Source organism: Stegostoma tigrinum, chromosome 5, assembly GCF_030684315.1.
Source record: "Stegostoma tigrinum isolate sSteTig4 chromosome 5, sSteTig4.hap1, whole genome shotgun sequence".
Taxonomy (NCBI): domain Eukaryota; kingdom Metazoa; phylum Chordata; class Chondrichthyes; order Orectolobiformes; family Stegostomatidae; genus Stegostoma; species Stegostoma tigrinum.
The window spans coordinates 126,950,379-126,974,525 of record NC_081358.1 but is presented as its reverse complement, the minus strand read 5'-3'; the positions used below and the strand labels follow the sequence as shown (position 1 = coordinate 126,974,525).

Sequence of the window (24,147 nt, the reverse complement as noted above, 5' to 3'; positions counted from 1 at the left end):
ACACAATGACATCCTGTTATATCTCAGAATTGCTTACGGAAATCTGTGACTTTTTTTTGTTCATGGGATGAGGGCGTCACTGGCTGGGCCAGTGTTTATTGCCTATCCCAAATAGCCCACAGAGCAGTTTAAGAGACAACCACATTGCTGTGGGCCTGGAGTCACATGTAGGCCAGACCAAGTAAGGATGGCAGTTTCCTTTCCTAAAGGGCATTAGTGAACCAAATGGGTTTTTCTGACAATGGTTTCACAGTCATCAATAGACTTTTAACTCCAGGTCTTTCTATTATTAGATTCATATTCAGCCATCTGCCATGCTGGGATTTGAACCTGGTCCCCAGGACATTAGCTAGGTCTCTGGATTAATAGACTAGTGATAAAAACACTGGACCATCAGCTCCACTAAATCTGATCTATAACTTTCTAAAGAGTGAATTGGAGATTGACCCTGTTTGGGCCATAAAGCAGTGTTTATTTAGTGTTACGTTAGTACAGGTAGTTACTCCTTTTTCCCACAACAAATTGTTTTTTTTGAATTATAAAGGGCAGGATTTTTCTGATTACATTGCTCCCCAGCCTACCACCTGAGAAAAGTTGGTGAGGGTCATGTTCCTGCAGATCACAGCGGCCCCCACAGCCATCTCACACTCCGAGGAGACAGAACAGCCAGCCCTCTCTCAGATTGTACTTTCTTGGCTGCGAACAATGCTGGCCATTCTGATTGATTGGCAGCTTTGCCATCCCAGCAACACAAGGGGCGTGGCCAAATCCGGTGCTATAGGATGTTCCCAGATTCTAAATTCTAATGCCTGGAGCCAAAAATATGGGGAGGGAAGGACAGTGGGGGATTGGGGAGGGCGTGGGGGAGGGAAAACTTGATAAAAGAGTAATTGCCACCAAGGAAGCAGATCCTGGGATCTGGTACTCAATATCGGAGCTGTAAAGAAAACACCACTCTGTCATTCTGCCAGGGGCACCATTAGGGTGATGTGCCAAGCTGCCTCCTTGCCCTTGAACTCCTCTCATCAGTCTCAAATTAAGGACAATAATTGAACATAAGAACTAGGAGCAGGAGTAGGCCATCCGGCCCCTCGAGCCTGGTACACCATTCAATAAGATCACGGCTGTTCTTTTTGTGGACTCAGCTTCATTTACCTGCCAACTCACCATAAGCCGTAATTCCTTTACTGTTCAATAATCTATCTTCGCCTTAAAATCATTCAATGAGGTAGCATCAACTGCTTTACCAGGCAGAGAATTCCACAGATTCACAACACTTTGGGTGAAGAAGTTCCTCCTCAACTCAGTCCTGAACCTGCCCCCCCCCACCTTATTTTGAGGCTATGCCCCATCGTTCTAGTTTCACTCGACAGTGGAAATACTTTAAGATCTCAATTGGAGCGAGAGTGATCAAGGGAGCACAAGGATTCACATAACTCCTGTAAGATTGCAGACCGGTCAGGGCAGGTGGGAGAGTAGCAGGAAGACAATCTACGGAAATTTTATCCACCTGTCCACCTACAAACCTGCCGGTGGAGTCTGTGAAATTTTGCCCATACTTCTTTTTGTGATGTTGGTTTTGGAGACTTTTGTTATAAAACCTTATAATTGTTCCAAATAATTCGGCTATTTGCCTCAATTTATTCTCAGATATGGAGCAGACTTACTGTTAATGCTGCTGACTGCCCTTTTTCTCTTTTGCTTTCTGTTTGCTTTCATCGTAAGATGGATGGGATTTAAGGTAGTGAAGTATTTCTACAACTGTACAGGTCCTTGATAAGTCTGTACTTAGGGTCTGCTATAAGGAAGTCTAAAGTTATGGGGAATAGACAGGAAAGTGAAGTCGAGACTAAGATCATCTCAACCGTGATCTTAGTGAATGACATTGCAGACTGGAGGGCCTTGTTGCTCACTTGCTGTTCATGTTTCATTTACTCCTATGTTCCCTTTACCTTCCTGTGTCTTACTTTATAAGACTGTTTCTCCAATATTAGGGTTCCTCCCTAATGTGTCAGTTGGAAATAATTGCTTGAGAGTTACGATACAGACATCTTTGGGTTGAATTTCCATGGGAGTTCTTCCAACTTCTTAACTTTCTTAGGTCCTCCTCCAGAGTTAAGATGAATAAACATTGGGATAGAGAAAGACAAAGAGGCAATTTAGCACATTGTGCTTGTTTCACCATTCACTTTATGGGTACCGTCTATCTTAATTCCAACTACCCTCCTTGATTCCATAGCCCTCAATACCCTTAACTGACAAGTAACCATAAATCTCATGTTAGAGTTGATTCCCAAACACAGCAGCTTTTTGGGTGAGAGTGTTCCAGATTTCCACTATCCTTTGTGTCCGGAAGTTCTTCTCATTTCGCCTGAGTTTAATTTTATGGATCTCCCCTGACTGGAGGAAATGATTTCACTCTATCTAACCTATTAACACTTTTAATTGTTTTCAACACTTCAACCTGATTACATAGGAACAGGAGTAGCCTATTCAGGCCCTCGATTTTGTTCCACCATTCAATGAGATCATGTCTTTTGTCCATATGTCTTAATGCCTTTGTTTAACAAGAAATTATCTGAGATTTAAAGTTAAAAACTTATCTATTATCAACTGCCACTTGTGAAGGAGAGTTCCAAACATTTATCAACCTTAGTGTATGAAAGTGCTTTCTAACATCTTTCCTGAATGGTCTGGCCCTAATTTTTTCGACAATGCCCCTAGTTCTAGCATTCCCAATCAGTGAAAATAGTTTACCTTTATCTGCCCTGTGGCTTCGTGTTACTGTCTTGAAGACTTTGATCTAGATCACTGCTTAGCCTTCTCTTAATTTGTATAATCTCGCCTCTTAACTTAATCCCTGAAATCCAGGTGTCATTCTTATATTCCTCCTAAGGCTAATGTATCCTTCCTAAGATGTGGTGCCCAGATCTGTTCAAAGTACTGCAAGTGGCATCTAACCGGGTTTTCTAAAGCTGCAGCTTAACTTCTCTGTCCTTATACTCCTGTCCTCAAGATATAAAGACTAGCATTGCATTAGCTTTCTTGATTATTTTCTGCATCAGTTTTCGGCATTATAATGATCTATGCACTTGAACCCCCAAAGTCTTTTTAGACATGCACTGTATTTAACTTCATGCCATCTAGAAAGTATCCTTCCTCAGTCCAAAATGGATAACCCCACACTTGCTTACATTGAACTCCCTCTGCAACGGTTTTGCCCAATCTCTTAGTCTATCAGTATACCTTTGTAATGTTATGCTGTCATTTACACAGCCTACAATGCCACGAACTTTGTCATCAGCAAATTTTGATACTTTAGGGAATACAAGACTACCATAACCTGTCCTTATGATTTAATCTTTTAAGTTCAACAGAAGATGGAAATTTGCCAGTGTCAGTTTGTTTCATTTTTCTGCTGAACAGTCAGTACCAAAATAAGCACCCTGAAATAAGATATATTGAATATTCACACCAGATTCCACAAGAAAATAGTAATGATTCTTATAAATAAGGCATATTTAAATGGTACATTATGTGAGTTCAACCTTTCACACTGTAATGAGTTCACTGCTTGAAAGATAAAGTGGAGTAGTCCTGTGTAATATTATAATATAACCATTGACGGTGCTTTTTATTTTTTTCTGCTAGATATCTCTACTGCTAACTTGCTGTAGTTTCGGGTTACTGGTTCAAACACCATTGCTTGCTTTATGGCATGCAAGTGCTGCTTGGGGTGATCCTTCTACTATTGGTGGTGTTTGCATTTTCCTTTATGCTCCTTTGACTGCGTTTTTCTTCCCAGCCAGAGGTGGTCATGTCTATCACTGTGACTTCTCCTAATCTGTTTCGCATAATCTTCCGGTACAAGAACCGTACCCCAAAGCCTGTTAGAGGAAGGATCTCAATCACTGAGGAAGTAAATGTTGATTCTTGCTGTAACTGTAAGTGGCTTTCATTTCTGCACCTCGTTTGTGCACCATCTTTCCAAAAAACTACCATAACAACTTCCTACCCTTATTTATTTAAATGAGGTGACTCTCTTTGACCTTGAAGCATCTCCTGGTTTTCATTCTGCATGAGCTTCGTTGACAAGCACTGCTGCTAACTCTGCTTCTCGATCACCCTACCAGTCATGTGTTCATTAACTTCACTTTTACAGAATAACGTGAGGGTAACAGTGCATGTGGAGAATAGAAACCTCAATTTGTTCCGCATCGCCTTCAGATATATTAACCCTGGATTCACTACTGTGTACGGCCATGTAGCAATTTACCAAGCACAATCAAGCACAGGTAAGGCTGAGCAGTGTAGAGGGTCAAAAAACTTGTCTAGCCTGAATTCATCCGACGGTAAGTAAAATATTTTTAAAATCCTTTTGTGTTTTGCCTAATACAGTGAGTACTACATCTGCATGGGTAACACATAGGGTTGCCAGCTCTGTTGGATGTATTCCTGGAGGTTGTGTTGTATGATGTCCTGCTTCCAACTATACTGCCCACTCCTCCTACCTCTCCTACTGGTGGCTGAATATATCAATCCTCACAGGCACTGCCTTCCCACAGCCATGAGGGAAGAGGATAGGCTCGTTCTTACCTGACTGGACTGGGTGATTCTTGAATGTCACACAGCCTTTTCTCCCATCTCAAATATTTTTCTAACCAGAAGCAAATGTTTGCAAAGAAATTCCTTTAATGACATTCAGTCTGTCACTCAGCTTCTTTCTTGGCAGCCTCTGCCTTCCTGCCGTTGTCTGTTTGGCTCTCTGCCTCTATGGCTTACTTGGGCCTGAATTTTCACAGAAGTGGAGAGGGTCCACAGCTTCAATAAACGGCTTGGAAGCCTGATTCCAAAAGTATCAATCCTCAACCTTGTATCCACCATTTTCTCTGGGATGTGGGCATTTGTAAAAATGCAACTGCATTTAAACAGATCCAATTTTCATTGGTGGTAGATCCAAAATATGACAAAAGGTCTTCAAACCCTCCAGGAGACAGTCTACACTTACCGAATCTCTTTGGAGAGTTAGATATTTGTTTGACTAGGTACAGAAGTAAGGTGTCCTTTTGGAGAACTAACTTGATCTTTAGAAGAGGAGAACTGTTTGAATAGTTAAAATTATGAACATATAATGAATGCGTAGACCTCAACTGTCAAACCATTAAGACATTTAAACCCACTTGCAACTGTCAATCTGTCAGTGCACTGAAATATACTACCCTTTCAATTAATAGTACAATCTGTAGTTTAAAAATAATCAGTCTTTGCTACTTCAATTTGTTGTCTGAGGGATATTATTATAAGCTTAGCACTGTGAGACTAATTTCACAAACTATCATTAACTCAGTGGATACCTGTCATTCCATTGTCTGATAGTTTCAAATTATTAGAAAGACTTTGATGTGGGCATTTTAATATTTGTTTTATAAGGCATTAAATAATTGAATGCATTTCAATATAGTGAATAGGTTTTTAATCAATTAAATCTTTTTAAAAATAATAAAGTCAGTAATAGAAATTAGAAATTTATATTATTTCATCTCAGTAAGTGTCCTGAGGTCTCTTATGAATATGAAGTGCAGGGGTGTTGGGTGGAAGGGACAGGAGACATGGATTGTAATGAGAAGGAGCTAGGTTGGCAAAGGAATGATAAAAGACCATTGGAACTCAACACAGAGGCATATAGGTTTACATTAAGAGCATAGAGGGGCAGGAGTTTAGTGGTTTGGCGCAAACGTCACATAAGGAGTATGTAGGGTACTGAGGGGTGTTAGGAGTGTGAGAAGTGAGTGTTAAAGTGTTTTCTTTTTAATTAGTTATTTTTCTTGTGAGTCCCAGAGTGTCAAGTCCAGCCTTTCACAGAACTTGCCCTGCACCCAGCTGCCCTGGTGGCTGTATTTTCACTGTGTTCGAGGACAGCAGGTCCAGCTCCTATTAGTAGTTGAAATAACAAGGTGTAGAGCTGGATGAACACAGCAGGCCAAGTAGCATCAGAGGAGCAGGAAGGCTGACATTTCAGGCTTAGACCTTTCTTCAGAAAAAAAGTAGTATTAGTAGTCACCCTGGACTGAAAATCAGATCATTTGAGGTACTTCCTCCTAAGTCAGATTTGGGAGTTGTGAATTTTCTCAACTGTATGTTTTTGAATCAAGAGTGAAAATTCAGGCAGTCATCTCCCATCACCGCCAAAACAATGTGACAGTGTCCAGGAGACAATTGCTTGTTGTCAGAGCCTCCAGTACTATCCAAAAGGTTGGCAATCTGAGTATCAAAATAAATTATTGTGACTTCAGCCCATGCCTTGGCTGCAGTTGTGCTCAAGCATTAACTGTTCACGTAGCTTCCACCTTTAGCTAACAATTGTATTGACATGGAATTGCTATAAACGTGACATTACAGAAACATTTACACTCATTTGCTGATAGACTGTTCTTTCTAAAGTTTCTGCAATGTTTGTCTGCTGATTTTGCAACGAGAAATCTCATGGAAAACAATTGTGAATTCTCTGGTAATAGCTTGTACCTTTATCTGTTAATTGGCTGGGATGGAGGTTTAAATGTATGATTGTTTTTTGTAAGGTTCCAATATCGTGGATCAAACACTTTATGCTAACTTTGAACTTTTAGTCTTTTCTCTATTTTTAAATCATTCATTGGATGTAGTATCAAAGGTAAAAGTAAAGTTGCTATTGTAGCAGGCCAAAGGCTGCTTTGTCAGTAGAAAGACAGAGGGGGGGCGGGGGAAGGGTTGGGGGGGTGGGAGGGAGAGAGACAGACAGAGAGAGAGAGAGAGAGAGAGAGACAGACAGACAGACAGACAGACAGAGAGAGAGAGAGACAGACAGAGAGAGAGAGAGACAGAGAGAGAGAGACAGACAGACAGACGGAGAGCAAGAGAGAGGTGGTGAGATAGTGAGAGAGAGAGAGCGAGAGAGAGAGAGATGACTGGTGGTGAGTTTGACCTGAGAGTCACCACACCTCAGGCAAGGGGAGAGTTTGAGAAAGTTGGACTTTCCTGGTAACCTAAACGAGTATGGAACTGAACCTCTGCTGTTGGCATCACTTTGCATAGAAAACCAGCTGGCAAGCCAACTGAACTAACCAACCCACAATAGGATCATTGGCAAGGCCTGTGTCTATTGCTCATTTTGAATTGTCTTCAATAAGGTGGTGGTGTGTCACATTCTTGAATACAACTTAGTGTTTTCTAGAGGGAAGAGGGAAATCGAGGGTCGCTCACACTACTGTGGGTCTGGAGTCACATGTGGGCCAGAACGGGTAAGGAATGTAGATTTGCTTCCCTGAAGGAAGGGTGAGAGACTTGAGTTTCACACTAGTGTTTTGGATTAAGCAAAGGTAATTACGTAGGCGTGAGGACAGATTTGGCCTGGGTGGACTGGGCAGGAAGACTGAAAGGTAGGATATTAATGAGCAGTGGCAGATATTAGATCCTCCCAACAATTTAACCACCTTGACATTTAATGGCATTACCATCACTGAATCCCACAGTATCAACATCCTGGGAGTTACCACTAATCAGAAACTGAACCAGACTCACTATATAATTATAGTGACTATATAAGTAGGTCAGAAGCTAGGAATACTGTGGTGAGTAACTCACTTCCTGACTCCCCAGAGCCAGTCCACCATCTACAAGGCAAAGTCAGGAGTGTGATGGAATTCTCCCCCCTTGTCTGGATAAATGTAACCCAAACAACATTTGAGAAGCTTGACACCATCCAAGACAAAGCAGCCCACTTGATTGGTATCACATCCATGAACATACATTCCATTTACCATCGACACTCAATAGCAGCAGTGTGTATTATCTATAAGATGCACTGCATAAATTCACCAAAGATTCTTAGACAATACCTTCCAAACCCATGCCCACTTCCATCTAAAATGAGAAAGACAGCAGGTACATCAGTACACCACCGCATGCAAATTTCCCTCCAAGCCACTTACCCATCCTGACTTGGAAATATATCGCTGTTATTTCAGTGTTGCTAGTTCAAAGTTCTGGAATTCTCTCCCTTATGGCAATAGAAGTCTACTTGCACCAAATGGATTGCAGCCATATACAAGAAAACAGCTTACCACCACCTTCTCAAGGGCAACTAGGGACAAGCAACAAATGCTGGCCAGCCAGTGATGCCCATATCCCACAAGTGAATAAACAAAAAGGATCTTTTTTCTGAGATAACAAGGTGCAGAGCTGGATGAACACTGCAAGCCAAGCAGCATCAGAGGAGCAGGAAGGCTGACATTTCAGGCCTAGACCCTTTTTCAGAAATAAATAGCTTCAAAGCTTCTAGGCCCGAAATGTCAGCCTTTCTGCTCCTCTGATGCTGCTCGGCCTGCTGTGTTCATCCAGCTCTGCACCTTGTTATCTCATATTCTCCAGCATCTGCAGTTCCTGTGATCTCTGGATCTTTTTTTCTGTTCAGCAATATATACCTAGTGGGGTATATCCCTTAGTTCATTCCTTAGGCCTCAGTGATATATAATCCATATTGCTGACTAGGTAGTAGGGACAGAAAGTACTTCAGTCAAATTTGCAGTAACAGTAAAATAGATAGGAAAGTAAATTGCAATGAAAAAATAAGCAATATACAAATGGGTATGGATAGATTAGGCGTTTGGGTCAAAATCTGGAAGATGGAGGTTAACATAATAAGTATGAGGCTATCCAAATTGGCCAGAAGAATTAAAAGGCAATTTATTATGTAAATGGGGAGAAATTTCGGAATGTCCTGGTGCAGAGGGATCTGGGAGTCTTCGTGAATGTATCACAGAAAACTTGCAGGTAATATGGAAGACAAATCAAATTTTGACATTTATTGCTAGAGGAGTTGAGTATAGAAATAAGGAAGTATGCTACAACTGTACAAGGCATTAATGAGACCACGCCTGGATTATTACATACAGGTTTGGACCCCTTTATTGAGGAGGGGTATAGTTTCATTGGAGGCAGTTGAGAGATGGTTTCCTTGATCAATTCCAGATATGAGGGGTTTGCCTTTTGAAGTTTAGGCCTCTGGAGTTTAGAATATTGAGAGACAATGTCATTGAGCCAGATGAGATGTTAAAAGGGATTGACAAAGCAGGTATAGAGAGGATGTTACCTCATGTGGGCCTATTTAGAATGAGAGATCATTGTTTTACAAAAATCTATGATTTTAAAACATAGATGAGGACGAACTATTTGTCTCAAAGGGTTGTGAATCTGTGGAATTCAGTCCCTCAGAGTGTAGTGGATGCTGGGCCATTGAGTAAATTTGAAGAGGAGATAGACTTTTAAGTAGTAACAGGTTGAAAGGTTATGGGGAGTGTGCAAGAATACAAATTTGAGGCTGAACTGTGATCAGTCATGAAACAAAAAAACCAAAGAACTGTGAATTCTAAAATTCAGAAATCGTTGGAAAAACTCAACAGTTCTGGCAGCATCTTTGGAGAGAAATTAGAGTTAAGGTTTCAAATCCAGTGACCCTTCTTCTGAGGATCAGAAGAAGGGTCACTGAATCCAAAATGTTAACTGATTTCTGCCCACAGATGCTACCAGAACTGTCGATTTTTCCAGCAATTTCTGATTTTGTTGCAATCAGTTATGAATGTATCAAATGGTGAGTAGACTTGAGAGTCTGAATTGCCAAATCTTGCTCCTTGTTCTAAAGATCTTAAGTTCTTCTAAGAACATTGGAGAAAGAATTGTTAAATAGCACACTTCTGCTCCTATGTCTTATGGTCTTATGAATTTGAGGACTTCTAACCACAATGTGATAGCTTCGTGGACATGGTGAAGCTGGCTTTTAAAGTCAAATTCTGTTCAATTCAAAGTCTTACTGATCAGGTGCTTACACTCAAGAAGGCAGGAGTGGCTGAAGTCATGCTGCCAACTACCAGTGCAGATCTAAGGTGGGAACAGAGATAAGGCAGACCCAGCAAGTTAGAACATTAGCCTCATTCTGTGGATGATTGTTATAAGGATATTACTTAGCAGAGGACAACAACTGAAGATAACTAACAAGGGAAATAGAAGCGTTTCTTTGCACAGTAAATTGTGGTCAGGAATATACCACCTGAAAGAGTGGTGGAAACTGATTCAATAGTTACCTTCAAATGTGGAATTGGACATGTACCTAAAAAGGAAAAAAAAAATGCAGTGTTGTGGGGAAGGAGCAGGGACTCAACTAGGTAATTCTTTCAAAAAGACTTCACAGGCACAATTGTTCAAATGGCCGTTCAGTATTGTGTGGTTCCATGTCGACCTTTTTAGATGAAAACAAATCAGGAATACTTTAACTGACATGATATTTTCAAGACAAGGAGCTACAAGTGAATTTATTAATATGTTGAATGCCCAAATACTTCAGAGTAAATGCTGCAATTATCTGTTTTGACTGCACCAATGGTAATCCAGAATTTTCCAATGATCCGTTTATTTACCTTATTCCTAGTGTTACCCCAAGCAAAAGAAATTATTTTTGCTCGAAGTAAAGAGCCATCTTTTGTTACGGTTGCAAGGAGTAACTATGGTGACCCTTTCCCGCTCACACCCGGGACTTGGACTGTCAACATCGAAGTAGAAGGAGTACTTCTGGTGAGAATGATATGCATTATAATAGAGTGTGGGGAAAATTCTTGTTTGTAGCTTGAACATCTGTTCGGGTGAAAGTAAACTTTGTAGTTCGATTCAGTTGTTGAGGCGATTGTCTAATCCATCAATGTATTTTTAAATCTGCACACTAGGATTATTTGATTCTGCTGCCCAGTGATTATTATGAAGCTCCGATTCTGCAGTTACAAGTGACTGATCCCTGCACTTACACAGCAAATCCTGAACAAGTGGGGAAAAAGTAAGCAAACCACAGATACTAAATTTCTCTAGATTTTAGGGTTGAGGATGTACTTACCACATGCTTGCTGGCCTACATTGTCTTCAAAATAATATTTAAATTTAAATATTTTCATCTTTGCTTTCAAATCCCTCCATACTCTTGCACCCTCACTATCAATGTAGTCTCCTTCAATCCCTGAACATCTCCAGTTTTAATCACTGCTCCATTGGTGACCATAGCTTCAACTTTCCTGGCCTCAAGATCTGGAACCCACCACTCTCTGTCTTTATGACTGTCTTTAAAATCTATTTCTTTAGGTAAACTGTTCTGTTATCTCCGTATGTGGTATGGTTTCAACTTCTTTTGATATTGGTCCTGAAAAGCTGCTTGTGTACTGTAAGTGCATCTAAATACAAGTTGTTGCCTTTTCTTAACTAAAATTTAGTTGAGGTTTAGTTTTTTTTTTGCAATTTTTGAGTTAAAACTAATTAACCAAAACAAGGAAACTATTTACAATAAGACCATAAGAAACAGGAACAGGGATAGGCCATTTGGCCCTTCGAGCCTGATCTGCTATTCGATAGGATCATAGCTGATTGCAACCTTTCCTCATAAGACAATCACTACATACCGGGGATCATTCCAGTGAACCTTCTCTGAACTGCATCCAATAGACAAGGGGACAAAATCTGTTTGCAGTTCTCCAGATGTGGTCTCACTTGTACAGTTGCAGTAAGACTTCCCTGCTCTTATACCCCCTTGAAATAAGGGCTAACGTTTCATTCGTCTTCCTGAAGACCTGCTGCACCTGTACCTCAAGTCCCATTGTGTATTTCTCCATTTAAAATAATGCTCTGCTCTTTTGTTCCCCCTTCCAGAATGGACAACTTCATATTTTCCTACATTATACTCCATTTACCAACCTTTTGTCCATTTACTTAACTTAATGATGCCTCTTTGTAAACTGTTCATAAACCTCTCGCAACTTCCCTTTCCACCTATTTTTGTGTCATCTGCAAATCTGGCTACAGTACATTCGCATCTCTCTCTCCAGGTCATTAATATATATGTATTATAAACAGTTGCGGTCCTAGCACTGATCCCTGAAGGATCCCACTGGTTACGGGTCGCCAACCTGAGAAACAACCCCTTATCCACACTCACTCTTTCCTACAAATTAGACATAATGCTTGTTAATTTGAGCTGGAATTATAAATTTAAGTGCTGGGCCAGAATTGATAACATAATCTGTGATCTGTAGTTAGCTAGTCTTTCTTTTGCTCTCTCTCCAACATTGTAATTACATTCGGTTACACCTTGGCAATTTGTCATAATTGCTACATAATTTTCATATTGAAAGAGGACTGAAAAATTAGAACCAGCACCTCACCTACTTGTATTCTGCCTTCGTTCAATAGTCTAGACTTCATAACAGCAGGATATCAACATTATGCTCCACTGGTTTTTCAGATTCTTTTCCATACAGCTAACGTAAGGACTAATGAGCCTCACTGACGCCCTGGCATTGGCTGTGTATCCTGTGTCAGCCACCTGGCTTAATCAAGGGAGAATTTGCCACCACAAGGAGTCATCAACATTGATTCTAGACCCCATGAACTTCAGGTTAAACATGGATAAGGAAGCCTCCCACTGATTACCACATACTGTCTTCCCGTAGCTGAGGAATTGGTGCTCCTCCATGCTGAACAACACTTGGAGGAAGCACAGAGGGTGGAAACGGCACAGAATGTACTCTGGGTGGACCATTTGAATGTTCACCCTCAGGAGTGGCTCGGCAGCAGTACTACTGATCGAGCTGGTCAGGTCCTAAAGGATATAGCTGCTAGACTGGGTCTGCGGCAGGTAGTGAGGGAACCAACAAGAGAGAAAAACGTACTTGACCATCCTTATCAATCTGCCAGTTGCAGATGCATCTGTCTGTGACAGTATCGGTAAGAGTGACCATCGCACAGTCCTTGTGGAGATGAAGTCTCACCTTCACATTGAAAATAATATCCATTGTGTTTGTGTGACATCTTTCCTAAATGGGACAGACTTTGAACAGATCTAGCAACTCAAGATTGGGCATCCATGAGGCGCTGTGGGCCATCAACAGCAGCAGGATGGTACTCCAGCACAATCTGTAACTGCTTGGCCCACTCAACCATCACCATCAAGCCAGGGGTTCATTGGTTGTTCATTGGAGATTGAAGGAGGGCATGCTAGGAGCAGCACCAGGCTCACCTGAAGATGAGGTGTCAACCTGGTGAAGCTACCAAAAAGACTATTTGCACGCCAAACAGTGAAAGCAGCAAGTGATAGACAGAGGTGAGTGATCCCACAACCAACAGATCTGACATAAGCTCTGCAGTCCTGCCACATTCAGTGGTGAATGGTGATGGACAATTAAACAACTCACTGGAGGAGGAGGCTCCACAAGTATCCCCATCCTCAATGATGGAAGAGCCCAGCACATCAGTACAAAACATAAGGCTGAAGCATTCACAGCAATCTTCAGCCGGAAGTGCCGAGTGGATAATCCATCTCGGCCTCCTCCAGTGGTCCCCAGCATCACCGACACCAGTCTTCAGCCAATTTGATTCACCCCACGTGATATCAAGAGATGGATGGAGACACTGGATACTACAAAGGCTATGGGACCTAACAATATTCTGTCAATAGAACTGAAGACTTGTGCTCCAGAACTTGCCGTTCCCCTAGCCAAGTTGTTCCAGCACAGTCACATTACTTTCGCCTACCCAACAATTTGGAAAATTGCCTAGATATGTCTTGTACACAAAAAAACCCAAAATAAATACAACCCAGCCAATTGCACTTCATCAGTCTACCCTCGACCATCAGTTAACTGATAGAAGGTGTCAGTAACAGCGCTATCAAGCAGCACCTGCTCAGCAATGACCCGCCCAGTGACGCCCAGCTTGGGTTCCCCCAGGGCCACTCAGCTCCTGATCTCATTCCAGCCTTGATTCGAACATGGACAAAAGAGCTGAATTCCAGAGGTGAGGTGAGAGTGACAGGCTTTGACATCAAGGCTGCATTTGATGAGTGTGGCATCGAGAAGCCTGAGCAAAACTGGAATCAGTGGGTATCCAGGTGCACATGCTGTGGTGGTTGGAGTTGCACCTGGCACGTAGGAAGATGGTTGTAATTGTTGGAGTCAGTCATTTCAGCTTCAGGCCATCTCAGCAGGAGTTCTTCAGGATAGTCCTAGGCTCAACTATTTTCAGCAGCTTCATCATTGACACTCCGTCCATCATAAGGTCAGAAGTGGGTAAGTTCACTGATGATTGCACAATGTTCAGCACCTTTGGAAGCTCCTCAGATTTTGATGGAGCCTGTGTTCAAATGCAACAAGATCTGTACAATATCTGCGCTTGGACTGACAAGTGGCAAGTAACATTCACAACACAAAAATGCCCGGCTATAAACATCACCAATAAAAGACAATCTAATTGCTGTTACCATCACAAAAGTCCTCACTGTCAAACTCCTAGGGTTATCATTTACCAGACACTCAATTGGATTCATCCCATAAACATAATGGTAATTAGAATAGGTCAGAGGCTAGCAATGATGTGGTAAGAAACTCATCTCCTGACTCCCCAAAGCCTGTCAATCATATGCAAGGCACAAGTAAGGAGTGTAATGGAATAATCCCATTTGCCTGGATGAGTGTGTCGCCAACAAAACTCAAGAAGCTTCCAGGACAAAGCAGCCCCCATTTGACTGGCACCACGTTCACAAACATTCACCACCGACACTCAGTCCCCGCAGCGTGTACCATCTACCAGATGCACTGCAGAAAATCACCAAAGACCCTCAGGCAGCACCTTCCGAACCCATGACCACTTTCATTCAGAAGGACAAGGGCAGCAGATACATGGGAACACCATTCCCTGCAAGTTCCCCCCTCGGCCAATCACCATCCTGACTTTGGAATATATCACTGTTCCTTCACTGTCACTGGATCAAAATCCTGGAATTCCCTCCCTAATGGCTTTGTGGGTCAACCTACAGCACATGGACTGTGATGGTTCAAGAAGGCAGTTCACCCCCACCTCAAGGGCAACTAGGGACGGATAGTAAATGCTGGCCCAGCCAGCGACGCCCACATTCCTCAAATTATTTTAAAGAAAAACTGATCCAGTCTCTCTTCAGACGTCAGTGACACCATCCTAAAAATCAATCTGGTAAACCTTCGCTGTACTGCCGGTATAACAAGAACACCTTTCCTCAGATAAGGAGATCAGAACTGCATGCTGTATGACAGGAGTCGTTGTAATTGCGTAATCGCAGCAAGGCATTTCATTCCCCAGTACTCGAATCGTCTTGCTAGAAGACCAATATACCATTTGCCTTCTCAAATGCCTGCTGCACCCGCATGCTTACCTGCAGTGCACGGTACATGAGGATACCCAGGTGTCGTTGCAACTTTCTTTGTCTCAATTTATAGCCATTTGGATAACAAGCTGCCTCCTGGATTTTTGCTAACCTCACATTTATCCATACTTTATTGCATCTGTCATGCTAGTCTCCCACCACTTGGAGAAAGAAATGAAGGGGACATTATTAAAAGAATTTGGAGAAAGAACTTATTAGCCTTTTCTAGAGAAAACTATTCCAGGTACTTATGATGTCATCATTCTGTTATCGTACTTGTAAATGTTTTTCCACTGTCCTTAATGACTCTGTATCCTTTCTACAACCAGAGCACTTAGGTCTGGCCCATCTAAGTTTAATTTAACGCCAGTTCTTAAAAAGATTGCATGTGAAAAAGTGGCCTCATTATACTCAAAACATTAACTTTGCTTCTCTCTCCACAGATGCTGCCAGACCTGCTGAGTCTCCAGCACTTTCTGCTTTCATTTCAGATCACCAGCATCTGCAATATTTTGCTTTTAATCACATAAGTTCTGTCATTCAGTTAACTTAATTGTAAATTACCCTCAACAGCTGCTTGTTATACAAATATGTTCCTTTGGATACCTTCCCCTCGGCTGGAGCAGATGATGGCAAGTATACTGTGGATGGCAAACAGCAATCTTCAGTTCAAAGCCCAATCTCCTCCCGTACAAGGACGGCTGTTCTCACTGGCGGACAGGTATCAAAGAATATCTAACAAACTTTATGTTCAGTTCATAGGCTTTGTAAACTATGCACTTAGACATTAATAAATGTATTTTGTCAGTTGCTGAATTGTGCCAAACTAATCTGCTATATACTGTTTAAATAATAAAACAAACAAAACAAAAGCCCAGGAACTCCCACTTGTCCCTTTTGAACTCTATCCTTGCAGGTATGAATCTGGTAGAATTTCATGGATGGTTCCTGGGCAAGTTTTACCGGAGACATTCCCAGCAGGAATCCTGTGTTAAATAGGAGTTATATGCTTACGGGCTCTTGGAAATTAAAATCCAGTTTTCAAAAGAAGCAAGCAGAGATAATAGCTTAGAGTGAACATCACTGGAATGGTCATCGAAAACCCTGGGCTAATGTTCTGGGGATACAGGTTCCAATCTGGAACATTGTCTGGAACAGTCATGAAACCATTGTCAATAAAAACCGAAAGAACTGCGGATGCTGTAAATCAGGAACAAAAACAAAGTTGCTGGAAAAGCTTAGCAGGTCTGGCAGCATCTGTGGAGGAGAAAACAGAGTTAATGTTTTGGTTTCGGTGACCCTTCCTCAGAACTCAGTTCTAAGGAAGGCTCACCAGACCCAAAACGTTAACTCTGTTTTCTCCTCCACAGATGCTGCCAAGCCTACTGAGCTTTTCCAGCAACTTTGCTTTTTGTTTTTGTTCATGAAACCATTGTCAATTATTATAAAAACCCATCTGTTTCACTAATGTCCTTTTGGAAGGGAAATTACCTGACCTGACGTAATGTGGTTAAATGTGTCTCCAGGCTCACAGCAATGGGGTTGCTTCTTAACTGCTATAGGGAGGGCAAAGAAATGGTGGCCTAGTCAAGAATACCCAGTTCCCTAGACAAATATAAAAAAGTCTGTCTGCAAGTTTTAGCTGACAGGCCTGGATAGCTCATGTATCCTTTTCACGCAATTCTAAATAACTACTTCCATTCAAATACTGACATAGACAGGTGACAAGAGGGACAAATATAACATAAGCACAACTATAATGTGTTGGTGAGGATGAAACATTACATGATTCATGAAGTGCAAGTCAGCAGTGGGAGTACGTGAGAAGGATTCAGTTTTTCTGTGGATACCGTGGGAAAGCAAATCCTGTGTTTCATGATCTCAGGATGTCCTAAAGCACTGCACGACCAAGGAACTAGATGTGAACTGTATAATCTAGTTGCAATGTAGGAAGCACATTCAAAGGAGCTCTCCGGACAGTAATGTTGTAATGAGTAGTTAATCAGAGAGAAAACTTTTATCACTCTTCTTCAAAATAATGACATGACATATTTATCTGAGAGCAAACAGAGTTTAAAGTCTTATCTGAAAGATAGGAACACAGGGCAGGGACAGGTTAGTCAGCCCCTAAATCTACCCCACCTCAAACCTGCTGCACCATTTCTTTTTTGTATTTTATCAGAAACTTTGCATGAGAATGGTTTTTGTGTTTGCTACACAATCCATTGAATGCCATCAGAATACTGTGTCATTATTATTTTAAAGACCACGGTGAAGTGATTATTGTATTAAATTCAAGAATGATAACACTGATTAACTTTATATGTGTAATGGGTCCTGGTTTATGAATGTCTGACATAATGAACTCTCATACTTACAAACGAGATCCCATATTACTATTAATTTTAAGATAAAGTTAAAATCAGCAGCATCTGCTGGTCTCTCATTAGAGAGGCAAGTGCTAGTCTAATCCAATGATCATCACGCCTCAGGCAAAGAGAGAGGTTAAGAAGTTTGGCTATTGACATCATTCTACGTCACAAACCTCAAACCACCTGTCTAGCCAACTGAGCTAACTGACCCCCAGTTTTACGGATCTAACATGTGAACATTCGCTCGCACTTATGAATGGATATTTTATACCGTATTGTATTCTGATTTGTGTACAAATGGACTTATGAACATACTCAAGAATGGAACCTGTTGGTAATCCAGGGCTCTCCCGTACTGTGTATTTCAGGATTTTTTTCAATCCTCTTTCAACTTTATTTGTGGTAGGATTCAAATTAAAATTTGTTATTTTTTTTCCACACTCTCTGTCAGATTTTCCTCTTTTAAAATTTGTCCCTTATTTACATGTTATATTGTTCTATTGTTTTATCAAAGAGCTGCTAATTTTATTTGCATTGGAAATATTTTTGAAATTGCTTCATGGTTTTCTGAACACATAAGCAGTAGCCCTCAGCAATGGTAAAACTTTGCATTTGTAGAATAATGGTCTGGTTGTTATTCAACTCCTCATTATTCAAAATATTTCTCCCACCTCTAAATATCCTTTCATTTGGCCTTTATTCTTGGAAGTATATGGTGTACCTTAAAGCTGTGGGAAATGAGAAGAGCCCCTATCCAAACTCATTGATGTGTTTAACAGAGCAGAAAAACAGCTGCTGGTGTTTATGATAATAGAATTAAGAGTCATGTCATGGATAAAAGGCATCGGTTATTCATTTCAGTTGGGAGATTTGTTTGTTCTTTACTGTGTTTGCAGCCAAAAAGACAACAACAAAAGCATGTTGATAAATGCTTCTTTAAAGAAATAGAGATGCATTGCCAAAGATGTTATCACCACCGTGATCAGTGGCCCTGTTCTTTTCACTGCACTCTATTACTTCATTCAGATTATTGTGAGGTTTTATCATGGCTGCATGACTCACATAATAGATGAGGAAGACACTGACTGATAGTATTTTTAAAAATTTGTTCTTTGGGTGAGTATTGCTCACAAAACTGACATTTATTGCCCATTGCTAATGGCTCATGAGATGTTGATGGTGACCACCTGTTTGAAACTCCACAACTGGCACAACCTAATGGCTTGCTAGGATATTTCCAAGCCAGAAGTCATTTATATTTCTGTGAATCTGGAATCACATTTAACCTAGACATGATATTAAATTTGTTTGGACTGAAATACAATCATGTACAAATGTTCTTTCTAGTCTGCTGTATTCATGTGTCCTCCATCATGCAGCACATCCTCTATGGCCAAATATCTTCAGCTCTTTTCCCATTAAGACATCACGTTGGACATACTGCTGCATTGTACCAACTAAACATGGTATTACAAGTGTTACTGAGATGGATGTTGCGAAGCTGTAGCAAAGCATAACTACAGACAGAGACAGCTGTGAGCTGCCTGCAAAGTGAAGAAAATAGAAGAACAAAGCAAGCCATAGTTCAAAGTCTGATTCAGAGAAAAGATTTGTACCTTTTTATTTTATTCAGTCATGGCCATTGCTGGCTAAGCCAGCATTTATTGTTAATCCCTAATCGCCTTTGAGAAGATGGTGGTGAGGTACCTTCTGAAACTGCAGTGTTTGGGGTGTAGGGTCAAGCTGTTCAAAGGACAGCGAGTATGAAGTAAAACTGGAATCTCTTCCATACACAATAGAAGAATTATGAAATCGCAGCAAAATTTGTTGAGCCAGAATAGTTTAAAGTAACTGCACTTCTATCACTGATGATAAAATGTGAGGCTGGATGAACACAGCAGGCCAAGCAGCATCTCAGGAGCACAAAAGCTTAGGCATCCCTGGAAGAGGCTTCGCAGTGAGGTTAAAATAGTATCAGAGATAATGGGAACTGCAGATGCTGGAGATTCCAAGATGATAAAATGTGAGGCTGGATGAACACAGCAGGCCAAGCAGCATCTCAGGAGCACAAAAGCTCCTGAGATGCTGCTTGGCCTGCTGTGTTCATCCAGCCTCACATTTTATCATCTTGGAATCTCCAGCATCTGCACTTCTATCACTGTTGGGATGAGACAGTTTCAAAGTACATTCCACTCTAAGTCTCTTTAGAACTTTGTTGCTAAGTTTGTGGTTGACACAAAGATAGATGGAGGGCCAGCTAGTGTTGGGAAATGCAGAAGAACTTGGATATGCTAGGCAATTGAGCAAGTAAGTTGGAGATGGCATACGATGTGGAAAAGTGTGAGATTGTGCTCTTTGGTAGGAAGAAAAGAGGATCAGACTATTTTCTAAATGGGGAAGGGCTTCAGAAATCTGAAGCACAAAGGAACTAGTAGAGAATTCTCTTATGGCTAACATTTAGGTTCAGTTGGCAGTCAGGAAGACAAATACAATGTTAGCATTCATTTCAAGTGGACTAGAATACAAGGGCAGTGATGTACTGCTGAGGCTACACAAGGCTCTGGTCAGGCCACATTTGGAACATTAAGGAAGGATGTACCGTCATTACAGGGGCATCCAAGGAGGTTCAAAAGAATAATCCCAGGGATGAAAATCTTGTCGTCTGAGGAGCACCTGACGACTCTGGGTCTGTACGCAGAGTTTACAAAGATGAGGTGAATATCTAATTGAAACTTGCAGAATACTGAGAGGTTTGGATAGAGTAGATATGGAGAAGATGTTTCCATGAGTAGGAGAGACTAGGACCCCAGGGCACAGCCTCAGCGTGAAGGATAACCCTTTGGAACTAAGACAAGGAGGAATTTCTTCTGGCAGAGGGTGGTTATTCTGTGGAACTTATTGCCTCAGCAGGCTCTAGAGTTGATGTCATTGAGTGCATTTAAGACAGAGATAGATATGTTGAGGGTTGGGAAGACAATCATAGGTTATAGGACAAAGGCAGGAGAATGGGGACCATGATCAAATGGCAGAGCAGGGTCAGTTGACTGGATAGTCTAATTCTGCTCCTTTGTCTCATGGTCTTATGTCGAGGGACCTTTGGAATATTATAGCTAATGGAGTGAAGAAATTCCTCTTCATCTCTGTCTTAAATTGGCACTGCTTTGTTCTGAGACCATGCCCTCTGGTTCTAGACTCTCCCCTGAAGGGAAACATCTTCTCAGCATTTACCCTGTCAAGCCCCTTAAGAATCCTATATGTTTCGATGAAATCAACTTTCATTCTTAAAAATTCCAATGAGTAGAGTCTCAACCTGTTTAGCCTTAGCTCATAAGACAATCCCTCCATTACAGGAATCATCCTTGTGAACCTTCTCTGGACTGCTTTCAGTGAAATAATATCTAACGTTAAATAAGAGAGTATTATCATCTGGTTTAGAGCTTCATTTTAGCAGTTAACTGTCCACAAGAAGGCTCCTAAAATGCTATTGCATTAGACTGAGTGTTCAAACATAGAACATCATGTACAGAAGAAGCATAATCAGCTCGGTTAAATGCTTCTCCACTAACATCACTTATTCCTCCCCTTAGGTTCAGCTACAGTTTAGAATTAAGGTTCCTGAACCAGCCCAATATGTGTTTATACTTGAATATACCAATGAAGACAAGAGACTACATAAGCTTAATGTGGCACCACTCAATCCACTTGGAGCAGCTACACAAGGGACATTTAATCTGTACAGCTGCAAATACAGGTATTGTTAGACACAATGGGATAGACCCAGGTAACATAGCGATACATCTCTCCGAGTTGGTTTAGTTACACAATAGTCCTAACAAGAAACATAGCATGAAGAATGAATCTCTGCTTGTTAGTGTGGTTAGATACAACATGAAGTTGCTTATTTGTGTGTCTAAACTCAATAAGAAATATTCTGGAAATTCTGGATAAAGGCAGAAAAATGATGGAAATATTCAGCAGGTCAGGAGCATTGGTGGAAGAGAAAAATACATGATAAATGTTATCACTGTATCATCAGCAAAACAGAATAAGATCAGGAATTTCAATGAAAGATTGGTAGATTTTAGTTTCTTATTACAATCAAATAAGTAGACTGCAGGATGATTTGAATATTTTGATTTTTTTTATTTATAAAAGATATAATTGTGATCGTTTGAATTTGCTGCAGTTTCCTTTGTCGGAGTGTTGCAATTGACCCACAGAATCGCATTGCAGTCTTTGATCTGCCTTCTTATGCTGACCTCCTTCTGCAAGGTACATCAATCAGTTTTTTACTGGTAAGTACATTATTCAAGTGATGTGTGAACCAGCGAAACAAATTGAATGTTTCTTCAGCAGTGGGCATACAGGGCATGTTGCATTTTGTCAAATCTGTTACTTTTCTTGGGATAAGTTTCCAAGTTAAGTTTTCCAAGCCCATACTTGTGATAAGTTACAATATCTGCCGTGAGAGCACATGAACAGCACTTAACATGTGTGGTGATTGGCAAGCCACTGAGAATATTTACTCTTGACAGAAAATCATTTCACAAAAAATGCCCTTAGGTAATAACTATGCAACTCAATGTCTGTAAAGTATAATCTTCAGATTTTTTTTATTAGTTAAAGATCGATCTGTGCTCTAGATCTGATGTATTATTATTTAAATGGAGAAAGACTGCAGAAAGCTATAGAATAGAGGGATTTGAGAGTCTTCATCCATGAATCACAAAGAAAAATAACATCCAAGTTTGAATCAGGAGACAGTCAGGACAGAACTGGGAAGAATTTCTAAATTGCTTAAAAAAAATTCCAGACACAGAAGCCTGTTGAAGATATGAATTTTCGGAACATATGTTGGCTTTCCTTGACGGGGAATTGAGTTTCAGAGCTTCGAGGTTAAGCTGCAGCTGTAAAAAGCCCTGGTTAGATCACACTTGGAATACTGTGTTCAGTTCTGGTCACCTCATTATAGGAAGGATGTCAAAGCTTTAGAGGGGGTGCAAAGGAGATTTACCAGGATGCTGCCTGGATTGGAGTGCAGGTCTTATGAGGAAAGGTTGAGGGAGCTAGGGCTTTTCTCATTGGAGTAAAGAAGGATGAGAGGTGACTTGATCGAGGTGTACAAGATGATGATAGGCATGGATGGAACGGATAGCCAAAGATTTTTTCCCAGGGTGAAAATGGCTATTGCAAGGTGACATAATTTTAAGGTGATTGGAGGAAGGTGTAGGGGAGATGTAAGAGGTAGGTTCTTCACACAGAGAGGGGTGGGTGTGTGGGGTATGTGCTGCCGGCAGTGATAGTGGAGTCAGATACATCAGAAACTTTTCAGTGACTCTTGGATAGGCACATGGAGGATAGTAAAATGTAGGGTGTGCTGGGTAGTTAGATCTTAGTAGGATAATAGGTCAGCACAACATTGAGGGCCGAAGGACCTGTACTGTACTGTTCTATGTTCTGAGTTCTATGTTAAAGCGTACGTGAGCTGAGTTAGCAGTTTGTTTGAAGATCACAGAGAGAGCCCTTAACTCAAGAAAATAGCATTAAGTCAATGCAGAAATTAGGTAAAATGAAATCAATTACAGCCATGCAAAGTAATAAGGAGATTTAAATTGGAGACAGGGTTCACTGAGGTTTGACTACTCATCTGTAAAGTTAAATATGTTTGGTCATTCTTTCTGATATTTATAATGAGTTTATTTCAAATATCTTCGCATTGTGTAACATGGTTACGGTCCTTCTTTCAAGTAATAAACCTTTATGTTTCTTTATTATAAGTACGTTGGCAACCTTGTGTGACTGACCACCATGCCAACTAAAGCAAAACCTATGGTCTGTCAAGTCAGGTCTCCCTTCGGATATGACTTGTCCAGCATCACCATCAGATGGGTCCACAACAATTTCTGTCCTGAGATGCGTTGACCAGTGCTGAATACAATTACTTCAGATGCAATCTAATTTCCGCAGCTGAAAATTCTTTTGTAGTCCAAATAAGCTAATGTTAAGACCAATATTTCATTAGCCTTTCTAATACTTGGTAGCCAAGAATGAAAATCCTTTGTGCTGTTCCAGTTGGAATCCTGCTTCCCTGTAATTCGTGTGGTTTTGCCATGCATGATACAGCAAGTGATAAGAATCATTAAGGAAAGTCACTGTTATCAAATCATAAATGTCCTGACAGTACAGAAATTGGTATTAGAGCAATTGAGATAATATATTTATTAATATATTGCATTTATATTCCTTTCCATGGACAGCACAAAGTTTATTTAGTACCTTTTAAAGAGTTCTGCATTGAACACGTGGAGCCTAAGGTACACTGCATTGCCACCCATGGACCCATCACAAACAGGAGGTAAGACATATCTCATGAAATTTCTTTCTCAACATTTCAGAATGGAGAAATTATTATGAAGGGCCTGTAAAATTCAGTCCCACCCCTATGAACTTTGCAGAAGCTGTGAGGTCAGGTGAGAGTCACTTCAACTCATGTACGTAAACCAGGGAAGTGAGTAAAGGTTCTGAAAAATGAAG

General features: G+C 40.9%; 1 protein-coding gene across 1 annotated transcript in view; it reads left to right on the top strand.

Moving 5' to 3' along the window:
- Nucleotides 1–3,817: 3,817 nt before the first annotated feature.
- The window catches only part of lama3 (laminin, alpha 3), a 170,993-nt gene continuing 150,663 nt past the window's right edge, over nt 3,818–24,147 (top strand). Inside the window, exons 1-8 of the mRNA XM_048528602.1 lie at nt 3,818–3,944; nt 4,163–4,295; nt 10,460–10,602; nt 10,752–10,858; nt 15,815–15,962; nt 21,201–21,364; nt 21,800–21,908; nt 23,871–23,968. Of these exons, the coding sequence (XP_048384559.1) occupies nt 3,924–3,944; nt 4,163–4,295; nt 10,460–10,602; nt 10,752–10,858; nt 15,815–15,962; nt 21,201–21,364; nt 21,800–21,908; nt 23,871–23,968 (923 nt within the window). The 5' untranslated portion in view covers nt 3,818–3,923. The remainder of the gene's footprint in view (nt 3,945–4,162; nt 4,296–10,459; nt 10,603–10,751; nt 10,859–15,814; nt 15,963–21,200; nt 21,365–21,799; nt 21,909–23,870; nt 23,969–24,147) is intronic.